The 10,847-nt window shown below is 52.2% G+C and overlaps 1 protein-coding gene across 1 annotated transcript; it reads left to right on the forward strand.

Annotated features, from left to right (window-relative positions):
- Positions 1-926: 926 nt before the first annotated feature.
- HSD17B7 (hydroxysteroid 17-beta dehydrogenase 7) lies at positions 927-7,532 on the forward strand. Its single transcript, XM_050901087.1, has 9 exons — positions 927-961; positions 1,078-1,281; positions 1,397-1,489; positions 2,436-2,550; positions 3,082-3,276; positions 4,206-4,310; positions 5,377-5,433; positions 6,035-6,133; positions 6,551-7,532. Exons 1-9 carry the CDS (start codon positions 927-929, stop codon positions 6,644-6,646), a joined length of 999 nt encoding a protein of 332 aa, XP_050757044.1. The 3' UTR covers positions 6,647-7,532.
- The last annotated feature ends 3,315 nt before the right edge of the window (positions 7,533-10,847 follow it).

A 10,847-nucleotide genomic window follows, 5' to 3' on the forward strand; every position in this document is an offset into this window, starting at 1 on the left:
GCACAGCACTCTGTGGCCGAACCAGGAGTGAGGACAGGCTTTGTTCATGCCGTGTAATTGGTACCCGTCTGCCTCTGCCCTTGGATGCCCTCTCCCAGCTCAGGGTGCATCACGGCCTCTCCCAGCCCTGCCTCAGCAAGCTGGGAGCTGGGAGCACCAGGCCAGGTAGGGGCATGTCTGCCCCATGGGCACTGCAGCTCCCGCCGACCCAAGCCCCTGGGCTCTGTGCCTGGGCGCCCTGCATGGGGCATGCATGGCCATGGGTTAAATAATGCGTTAGGGTGCCCGGGGGGCAGCCCCACCGCCCGGGGAGGTGTGGGGGGCTGGCGTGTCCGTCCCCTGCTCCAGCTGTGACACCGGCCCCGCCAGGAGCAGGGCTGCACCCGAGATCTCCAGTGGACCCTGCACACCCAGACCTCTCTGCCAGAGCAGCGCTGGGAAGCCGTGACCCGGTGGCATTGCTGTTTGGCTGCAAAACGTCTTCTCTGTGGCAAAGGATGGGAGGGCAGAGCGCGCCACGGCTGCCTGCGGAAAGCCTGCCTGCTGCAGCTGCGGAGCACAAGGGGCTTGCCTTTGCCGGGCCGGCAGGGCAAGGCAAGGCAAGGCAAGGCAAGGCAAGGCAAGGCAAGGCAAGGCAAGGCAAGGCAAGGGCAGCAGGAGGGACACGAGCAGCTCGGCGGAATAGGCGGGGCCTGCACAGCGGGGGCGTGACCGGCACTACAGGGGCGTGGCCTGCACCCCGGGGGGCGGGTCCAAGGGGGGTGTGTCCCAACGCGCTCCGCCCCCTCCGCTCGGCTCATCATCACGCCACCGGCGGCGCGGTCCCCGCCCCCTTCGCGCGCACCGATTGGCGGGGGCGGCGGGGCGTCACGTGCGGGCAGGGCTTATAAGGCGGGCGGGGGGGCCGGCGGCCCCGGCAGGACGCGATGGAGCGGGTGGTGCTGGTGACCGGTGCCAGCAGGTGAGCGGCGGGGACCGGGCGGGGGAGGAACGATAACGGAGCCGGCTGGGCCGGGCCGGGCTTGCCCCGGCCCGCCCCAGCCCGCCAGCGTTGTATCTGACACCGTACCGTTGCAGCGGCGTGGGGCTGGCCCTGTGCCGGCGGCTGCTGGAGGAGGATGGCCGCATCCATCTCTGTATCGCCTGCCGCAACATCCAGAAGAGTGAAGCCACGCGAGACCTCATCCTGGCCACCCACCCTGCTGCACAGGTCTCGACCGTGGAAGTGGACCTGGGTAACCTGGCTTCCGTCCTGCGTGTCACCCGTGAGCTCCGCTGCAGGTATTGGATCTCCGTCCTCCACCCCACTGGACCCCCCCCCCGCCCGCGCTCCACCAGATCTCCCCGTCCACCCTCTGCCCCTCAACCCCTCAGCCCTGTGCTCTTCCCCATGCAGGTTTCAGCGCCTGGACTTTGTCTACCTCAACGCTGGGATCATGCCCAACCCACACGTGAACTTCAAGGCACTCTGGCATGGTCTCCTCACCGGGTAGGAGATGTTGGGGGGCTGGAGGGTCTGGTCCGTGGCTTGCAGGGAGCATGGCGTGCTGGCAGCATCATCATGGCCAAGGCATGCCCTTGTGTCCAGGGCTGAAGACCCTATCCCCCTTCCCCAGTGTGACATGGAGCACATCCCTGTGGGATGCGTGGCCTTGTGTGGGGCGGGCTTGGCAGCTGGGTGAAGTGCCAAGGTGCTCCAAGGCAGCCTGTGTTGCTTCTGATCCCTGGTGTGGGGCCCACTGCGTGCCAGGGTAGGGCAAGGGTTCACCCAAAGCCTGCGGTGCCTAGCACTGGAGGTTGAGTGAAAAGCACTGGTGTGTTGTTGGGGAGGTGGTTTGTTCTTACTGGGTCTCCTTACTGTTGTTTTGGCTCCACTGCAGGTTTTTGTAGTTGTTCTCAGCTGTGGATCATGGTATTTTGCAAAGCTAATAGTTATTGCTTATTCTATAAGCACCATGGGGATAAGTGTTATTATTCTATAAGCAACATAGGGAAGTTGATCTAGGGAGCAAAGTGACTTGCATTGAGTCTAATACAGTTGTTGGGGTGTTGAACATAAATGCTAGAGTGCTTTCCTTGTCTGAATTAGGCATGGCCCTAGGGCTTAGTTCCACACTGGAGCTTGATTTTGTTATCTGAATGTGAAATGGAAGAGCAAGACTTTTTTTTTAATGGTACTTTACTGTGGTGAAGTGAAGGAAGGCACAAGTCTTCTCTGGTCTAGTCAGTATTGAGACACTTGCAAATAAAGGGGCTGGGATACTCTGTAAACTTTTTCCAGCCATTTTTTAATGGATTAACGGAGCCCTTGAAGGTGAAACTAGTGAGTCTGTATGGAGCCTATGATGTGGGGGATACTTCTGAAGGACTGAAGTGCGGGAGCAGTCGATGCCTCCTGGCAGCATGCCTCTCTAACTCCTGTCCTTGGCTTCCAGGAAGGTGCTTCACATGTTGACCACTGCGGAAGGCATAATGACCCAGACGGACAGGCTTAATGGAGATGGACTGCAGGAGGTGTTCGCTACCAACCTCTTTGGGCACTTTGTCCTGGTGAGGCTGCATATGAATATCGAGCCCTTGGTCTGGTGGTTGATGTGGGTCGGGATGGGTACAGGCGGTACTGACGAATCGGTTCTGTCTTACAGGTTTGGACGCTGACGCAGGCGGCAGCCTGACAGTTGGGGAATGATAGGGCAAAGGTCTTGGGCTTTGTTAAAATAGCAATAAATGGTGATAGTCGTTGTTGCAAGGGTTAATATAATCTCGAAGTTACTCCAGTTAGTCAGTGGATAGAGTTAAACCATACATACTTCTCTCTGTCCAGGGCAAATACCAAGACTTGGCTATATTAAATCCTGAGGTGCTCAGCTGAGCTGTGTAAGAGAATGGTGGCTGCTTGTAAATGCTCCTGGTGGACCTTGGGCTGAAGTTATACCTGAGCAGCAGCTGCTTCTGGCTAGTCTAGTGAAGACTGGCCAAGACTAGGAAAGCTGAGATAAGCTTGTGGCTTTTAAGAACTGCAAAGCTATACTGCAAGACTTTAAAATTACTGTGTTAAATAAGTTAACAATTATTTTGCAGGTTCGTCAACTTGAGTCTCTACTTTGCGGTAACGAAAAGCCCTCGCGACTCATCTGGACTTCTTCCAGCAATGCCAGGGAGTCTGCCTTCAGCCTTTCTGACTATCAGCATGCCAAGGGGCAGGAATCATACAGTTCTTCCAAATATGCTACTGACCTGACAAGTGTGGTTTTGAACAGGAAATTTAATAAGCAGGTGATGATGGGGTTTGCATGTCTGAAGAAACCTAATGAGCTCCTACTATTTATAATTATAATTACATTGTTGTTACTTAGTTGCATGCATTCATTCATAGCAATCTGATATATTCCTTAATGCATATGTAAGAACTGAACACAACTGAGGTTGAACGAGTGATGTGGATGGTGGAGAATCTTCCAGAGAGATTGCTTCTGGGGTTCTTGTCAGAAAAAGTTCTGAAAGCAGAAGATTTCAGGAGCAGTCCCAACCTTGCAAGCTCTAGCTGTCTCTTTAGACCAAAGAATTGGTCTTAAAGATCTGCTGTTCTTTTCAGGTGTACAGGGCTGCTCAGGCAGCTTTGCCTGCAAGCACTTGAGGTGCAGGCTCTGCTGTCTTTCCCGATGGCTTCGTGCTGCTATTCAATTATTTGTCACACTAAAATGTATGAGCAACCTGCCTTCCCTGTCACGGGGGATTGCCGGATTTTGTTGGCAAGCTGCAGCCCTAGTCCAGCGATAGTGATTGCGCTCTTTTGAAATACTTCAGGAGAAAATGATTTAGTCCTAGAAGGCTGAACTAATCTCTTAAAGGTGAGGTAGCCTTTGATCTGAGCAGGCTGTAATTTGTGGGATGACTGTTGTTGCTGCTGACCTGCATGTAGACTGCAACATGAGGTTGCAATGTGTTGGGAGGCTGCGCCTTCTGTCTCACGGGCTTGCAATGGGCACAGATTTAATATGAACATCTCCAATTTGGACCTCTCAGAAATCACTACATCTAATCACTCTCTGGCTCTGGTACCTTCAGAGAGGAGAGCATCTACTATTAACTGGTCTCTATACTCACCTTCATTTTCTTGCTGAGAAGTACTAGGAGGGAAGGAGTACGATCCATTCTTAAACTAACTTGTGTATTTGCACACTGACTCAGTTTCTTCTCTGCAGGGTCTGTATTCCAGTGTTGTTTGTCCTGGTCTCGTTATGTCTAACATGACCTACAGGATTTTGCCAGTTTTTCTGTGGAAGCTGCTAATGCCCATCATGTGGTTGGTAAGTGGATCTCCTGGCTGGTTTTGGGTTGAGGTAGCCCTGCTGTGATATACTTCACTGCAAGTGATGTGCAGTGTGCTTCTGGCTCCTTGCTACCCATGCTGCTATACAGCTCTTCCTTCTGTTGGACTGGGCAGGCTGGCCCCTCTGCAAACCTTCCCCTTGGCGCCTTGGGGCCCCGATTTCCAAGCTGAGTTTGGAGGTTTGGTGCTGGACAGCACTGTACATAGAGCCAGGGTTCAGCCCTTCAGCCATAGCAGCGTTTGTCAAGGCTCCCCTTAGAAGGTTTGCCAGCCTGCTGTGGGCTTGTGAAACCCTAGCATTTTGGTGGCAGCAGAGCTCAGGACAAAACTTGGCCCCTGGGCTTTGAAATGCTGTTCATTTCTAGAACAGACTCTATTTTTCAGTGTTCTTCTTTCCATCCCTCTGGAAGGCAGTGTCTCCTGCTCTCTTCTTTCCATCCCTCTGGAAAGCAAAGCCTCCTGCTCTTTATTGCCTAGTCCCCTGCTTCCCCAAAACTTTCCTTGCCTTCTTCCTCTGGGCTTCAGCTTTTCATGTTCACTACAGTTCTGTCCCTGAAGGCTGCCTGCTCTGAGCCTTGGTGCTCTTGCTGCAAGATTGGCCTTTCTGCTTAAGCTGCCCCAGCTGGCGGCAGCCGATCCTGACGGATCACATTTCTCCTGGCAGTGGAGAGGCAATGCCTTCTCAGTTGTCCTCAACACTGGCAGTATTGCAGATCCTCTCTGCCTCCTGCTGTGTGTGCTCTTGAGACCATTCAAGAAGAGGTGCCCACAAGGCATGTGTGTGGCCTGTTGCCTCTTGTTTTGGGCGTGAGCTCTGTGTGGGAGCATGGAGCGAGGCTTGCTGATCTGGTGGGTGGCTCCAGAAAATAGTTTCTGGTGATAAAGGGATGCTTTAGTCATAAGTGTGCAGTGTTACCTGTAGTCAACTTTGAGAAGCGTTTCTACCTCTGGTAGATTGTCTCGTGTGGCTGGGCTGTGGAGGGCTTGCCAAAGAAACCTTGGGCCACAGTACAGATTCTGTCATGCACTTCTTTTCCCCTCAGATCCGTTTTTTTGCCAAAACTTACACTCTGACACCGTATAATGGAGCAGAAGCTCATGTAAGTAGTTCACAACTTGATTTTAATATTCCTTTGTTCTGGGTCTGCTGACTTGAACAAAGAGCCTCTCAGCAAGGCTGGTGGGTGGGTGCTGTATTTTACCCCTGAATAGCATACAGCAGTGAGTGCTGGGGGGACAGCTGTGACCAGGGCTGATCTGCCAGGTGATGCTTTATGACCGTCATCAGGTACCCATAAAATAAATGATTTTGGAAAAACACTATTTCTTCCATCTCAGTCAGGGAGAATGCTGCTCTCCCTGTTGGTAGTTGAGCAGCCAGAGACATGCAGGCACAGGGGACGGAGGTGGGGAATGCAGGGCACAATGTGTGTCTCAAGCACAGTAGTGAGCAAGTTTAGCCACGTTGAACTGCTTTAGTGGTTTAGCACGGGACATAAACATGGTTTACTGTTGGCTCAGGTAGGTCACAGCTGAGGGGAGCCAGCTCAGAACTTCTTCTCTAGGTATCAAGTCTTGTGCTGACTGGTGAAAATACCTGTGGTGTGTTCTCCTGTGTCCATTGGCAGCTGGGTCCTTGACTGCAGGCTTGGTTGGGACAGTGTGCGCTAGACTCCTGCACGTTTGTATTGTTCTTCCTAGGTGTGGCTGTTCAAACAGAAGCCAGAGTACCTGGATGCGCTTGTCAAATACCACAGCTGTACTTCTGGACTGGGGAAGAGCTATGTGGAGCCCAGAAAGGTAAATGGAGCGGCAGCCTCCTGCTGCAGGGGACTTGGCTAGGGGTCTGCCATCTGCCCTGCGTGGAAGGGTTGGTGCCAAGGGTGTCCTGTGGCTGGAGTGGAAACAAGATGCTTGTTGAATGCTGAGCAGCAAGGAGGGATGTGGGGTTATCTGTGAGGTTTCCTAGAGTAACTCCTGGCGCAGACTGGAGCCTGGAAGACGGTGGAGACAATGGTTAGAACAGGATGAGTGTGTAATGATGCTTCCCCGAAATATGTTCTGGCTTGTGCCCTGGTAATAGATGCCTTTAGTTGTGCCTCTGTGAATGTAGAAGCTCTGGAAACGCACCTTGCCTATCCTCAGAGCTGCCCTCAGTGTCTGTGCTGGCTGCCACCAAGGTGATGGTCTCACAGTGCTGTTCTTACTGTCTTCCAGATGGATGTGGATGAAGAAACTGCTGAGAGATTTTACCAAAAGCTGTTGGAACTGGAGAAGCAGACTCTAGAGAGATACAGTGATCTCCTAGATTAAGTAAAACCAGTCTCAGTGGGGTAACAGTCTTGTATCGATAACATGGGCTTTCTTCATTCTGGTGCTACTTGTGTTGCCTGCTGTTCTGCAGGCACATGGCTTCAGACCCCATCTTCCTTCTCAACAGAAGGTGAACAGTTCCTGAAAATGGAAATGTGAAAACTGAAGAGAAATATGTAGTCTTTTTGGTATGGGAATTTTTTCTGGCATAAAACTGGAGACCTGGAGTGGGTGGAGACTGTCTTAACACAGTTGCAAAGCAGTGTCTTGCAAAAGCATGACTGAACTATGCACAGTTCAGGAACAGCCTCAAAATGTGTGGTTTAAATCTGGCTTAGTGCAGGAAAGGCAACAGTCTGGGGTGCTGCCCTGCGTCTTGGCTCTACCAGTCTTTCTAGATGGCTGGAACGCATTACCTGTGGCTGATCCTGAAATACTTGAAGGCTCATCTTCAGAAGAGCTGCTCTTCCTTACACTTGTACACCAAAGCTGCGGCTGGCTTTCCAGACGTGCTCAACAAGATTGAACCTTCCTGGAAGTCAGGCTCTGCACACATCTGAAGCCAAGCTCCTGAAGAGCTGACCTGAGAAGCGCACCCCTTGCCTCAACTGCGAGGATAAATGCCTTGCTGTCCCCTGGGTATGGGGCCATAAAGATTCTAACCACAACTGGCTGGAAAGACTGAAGCTGTTGATGTTAACCTGGGCTCAGGGCTAGTCTGCTATGTTTGTTGCGAGGGTGAGGGGTTACCATGTTATTTTATCTATTTAACTCTCTTTTTATAGAAATCTACCGTACCAAGTATTCTTCCTGTTGTCTATCTGGAGAGCTTCACCAAGTACCTGGTGTACTTCAAATGCTGCAATGAATAAATGACTGGAACTGACTTGTCCTTGCTGCAGTGGTGTTTTTACTCCAATAGCTGGCTGCTTTTGACTCGGAAGGGAGGTTGGTTTGTTGCCTTGCACAATAAGCCTGTGCATACCTGTGACGTGTGGGGTCTCTCCTCTCCTGCCACAGGAGAGCTGTTAACCACCTCTTTGGGCTTACTTCTCCTGTTCCTTCTAGTTAATGAAAGACACGAGTGACTTCTAAAGACTTCAGTGTAGTTTTGTGTGGTGAGCGCCTGTGGGGTGTCTGAGACTATTTCCCACCCTTGGGCACCTGGGAGACGTAGATGTCTCTGGTGCTTGCTCACCCTGATGTGTCACATAATTACTGATTTAATACTCGCTAGTAAAGGAGTATTACAGTGTGCCCAGGCGCTTCCCTGGGGCCTGGCAGGGGCCAGGTGAGGTTAGGAGGGAGGCTGTGCTGCTCAGCCCTGCACCACCCCGGCTGCGGTGGAGACTCCCTGAGCTCTGGAGGTGCGGCTGCGCTGCCCAGGCTGGGGTGTCCTGCTGGGGGGGCCTGGAGTGCCCACAAGGAGGGCTGGCTCAGGGGTCTGTGTAGGAAACTGCAGAAGCACAGAGCTGGCATCTGGGAGAATCCAGGCTTTGCAGAGGCTCTTCATGGAGTTGGCTTGTAGAGACAACAAAGAGATTTAGAGTCTTGCATTTATTTTTTCCTTCTTTCTTCCCAGCCCTCATTGCTTTTGAGCATCTCTGCGAAGTAGAGGGGTACTGCTAGCATGGTGTTGTCTGCTGTAGAAATAGCTCAGTCCTGAGTTTGGGCTGAGCAGCACCTCTTGGTTCAGCCCTCGTGAATACCTGAGCTACCAGCGCTGGTGTGGACGGGAACGTACTGTACTCTCTTTTGGCCTGACTTTGGGACAGAGTGAGAAGTTGGCCGTTCTGGAGTGGTGCTTCCCTTGGCTAGGGCTGTAGCTGTTCAGAGTTGTGAAGCAGATTGGGGTGTGCTTATGTCGACCTTTACTTAAATGCAATCAAGTCTGTCCCAGCACCAGATCTGAGTGCTGTGGCTTTGTTCAGCTGTGTTCTGAATGCCCCTGGGGCCAGACCCCCCTTTCTGGTGCCATTTCTTCTCCACAGGGAAGGAGTCAGTGGCTGGCTGTCTCTTCAACTCAGTGTACTTGATCCCCACAGCATCCTACAGCAGTATTTGGCCTCTTGCTCTGGAGGGTAATTAAGCATGTCGTCTTGACTGGTTTTAGATTAGCATCCTGAACTTTGCTGTGCTTCTGCCCTGGGCTGTAGGAGGTATCATTCACCCCCTCCACCTTTAGGATTCCCCACCTACCCCAAAGCCAGAGGCACTGAGTCATTCCTTATCCCTGCTCTGACTGCTCTCTGATGCTACCCCTGCCGAATTTTCTCTCTGGGGAAAGATAAATGAAATAGCAAATGTTACTCAAAACAGTCTGACACAATGCTTCATGAAATGAGTGCAACTTAATGGGAGATGGGAAGGACAGGGCTCTTACGCTGAGCTGATCATCTGTATTGTCCTGTACCAACTGCCTGCTGGCACTGTAGATGTGACAGTCCGAGGACTTGAACGCAGTATGGTCTGGAGGTGCTAGAGGAGGTAGCTTTGAATAAGCTAGTACAGTTAGGAAAAATAAATGCTTTCTGATACACAAGGTTTTTTTAAAGCCTGGAATAAAGTGGCAAATACCTAGGGTGGGCAGAGATTGGTGGCCATAAGTAGGACCTTGGGTTTTTTCTTCAAGTGTGTGCTTGTGGGCTGAAGTTGTGCAATTATCAGGGGAAGTTGTGCCGGATGGGATGGGGTGAGTGCTTTTAGCCTGCGGAGCATGCAGAGGCTGGTGAGGGGAGAGGAGGCATGATATACCACCACCAGTCATTGAGTTATGCCTGATGTTGGTGTCAAGTAGAGGTATGAATGGGTTTCTGGGCTCATCTTAAAAGCACTTTGTACTCCTCCCTTGAGGATTTGGGGTTCAGGGTTAGAGAATAAGTGTGTTTCTGTGCTGTTGTGTCTGAGCTCAGCCTGCTGCACAGTTTAGTTTCACCTGCTTAGTTGCTGTGAAGGCAGCTGGTGCACTGTGATGTGTGTTACATCCTGGGAGATGCAAGTGTGGGATTCAGGAGTTGTGGGGGATCTGCTGCAGCAGATGGTTGGGGTGGATGCAAAGTGGCCTCTGGAGATCTCTAGCTCAGCTTCCTGCTCGAACACAGTCACATGAAGAAGAAACAAAAGGTGCTAAAGCACAATCTGAGCCCTGGAGAGATGGGACAACCTGGAAAGATGGGATAAAACTTGTGGTTTCCCCTGAGTTTGCTGCATGGAGCTGGAGATACAGAATCAGCCCAGGTGTCTCCAGAAGACTGCTCTTCAGTTGGAGGAGGTGCTGTAGTGTTGTACAGCACTTGTCACAGGACCCCACTGCTCTATAAGGGTTTCTGCCTGCTTTTGTGACCCCAGGTGTCATTGTCCATGCCCTTCTGTAGAAGGAAACTCGGCCATGCTCAACCTCACCTTCTGCTCCTCTCCTCCATGTTGTGAGAAGCTAGACATCTTTGCATCCAAAGGATGGGACTGTTCTGTGGGATGGGACCTGTAACCACCTCTCAGGTTTCGTCCTTTGTCCTGAAAGCACAGGTAGGACCTGGTGCCTTGAAACGGAGACTGCCCAAAGGGCAGTGGCTCAGTTGTTTGTTGCCCTCTGTGAACTTTACCTGATGAATCCGGCCCAAGGGGTGCCGTGCCACCTGGTTTGGCTGCCCGCCACCCAAGTGACTGTGAGCAGAGCTGGCCAATGCTCTGGAGCTGCTGGTCTGCAGGGAGGGATGGCTCCTCGTGCCCTGCTCTTGGCTAATTGATGCCTATGCATGGAGCTTAATCCCCCATCTAATCCATTTCAGCCAGCAGGCACATCCAGGCATGAAAGCAGTAATGGGGAAGCAGCAACCGGGTCAAGGAGACCAGACAGGTATGCGCATCTGTCAACCACTTCCCAATGTGGTCCTGTCCCCTTGTCTTCGCTTGCTAAGGTAGCAGAGGCACCACTGATGCCATTGCATGAGTTGGGTGCCTCCACTGAGGTCATGCACATGGAGTTGTCGAGCCCTTTGTGCAATGAAAACAGGTCCTGCCTGGAGCATGGGGCCCTGTGGCAGAGCCAGGGGTGACGCAGGGTGGTGAGAAATGCCAGGCGTGGGATGGGGGAAGAGCCGGCAGCAGCAGCTGTGAGTCAGTGCTAAGACAGGAGTTTTCTGTTTGCGATCCTCTGATATGGAACTTTCCAGAAATGCTGTAGGGCAGCTCCTGAGCATGA

Source organism: Gymnogyps californianus, chromosome 8, assembly GCF_018139145.2.
Source record: "Gymnogyps californianus isolate 813 chromosome 8, ASM1813914v2, whole genome shotgun sequence".
Lineage (NCBI taxonomy): Eukaryota > Metazoa > Chordata > Aves > Accipitriformes > Cathartidae > Gymnogyps > Gymnogyps californianus.

Bases quoted from the DNA above. Each gene is read 5' to 3' on its own strand.
- HSD17B7 (XM_050901087.1), top strand. From the start codon at position 927: ATGGAGCGGGTGGTGCTGGTGACCGGTGCCAGCAG. The intron at 962-1,077 runs GTGAGCGGCGGG...GTACCGTTGCAG, and splicing joins CTGGTGACCGGTGCCAGCAG to CGGCGTGGGGCTGGCCCTGT. The intron at 2,551-3,081 runs GTGAGGCTGCAT...ATTATTTTGCAG, and splicing joins TCTTTGGGCACTTTGTCCTG to GTTCGTCAACTTGAGTCTCT.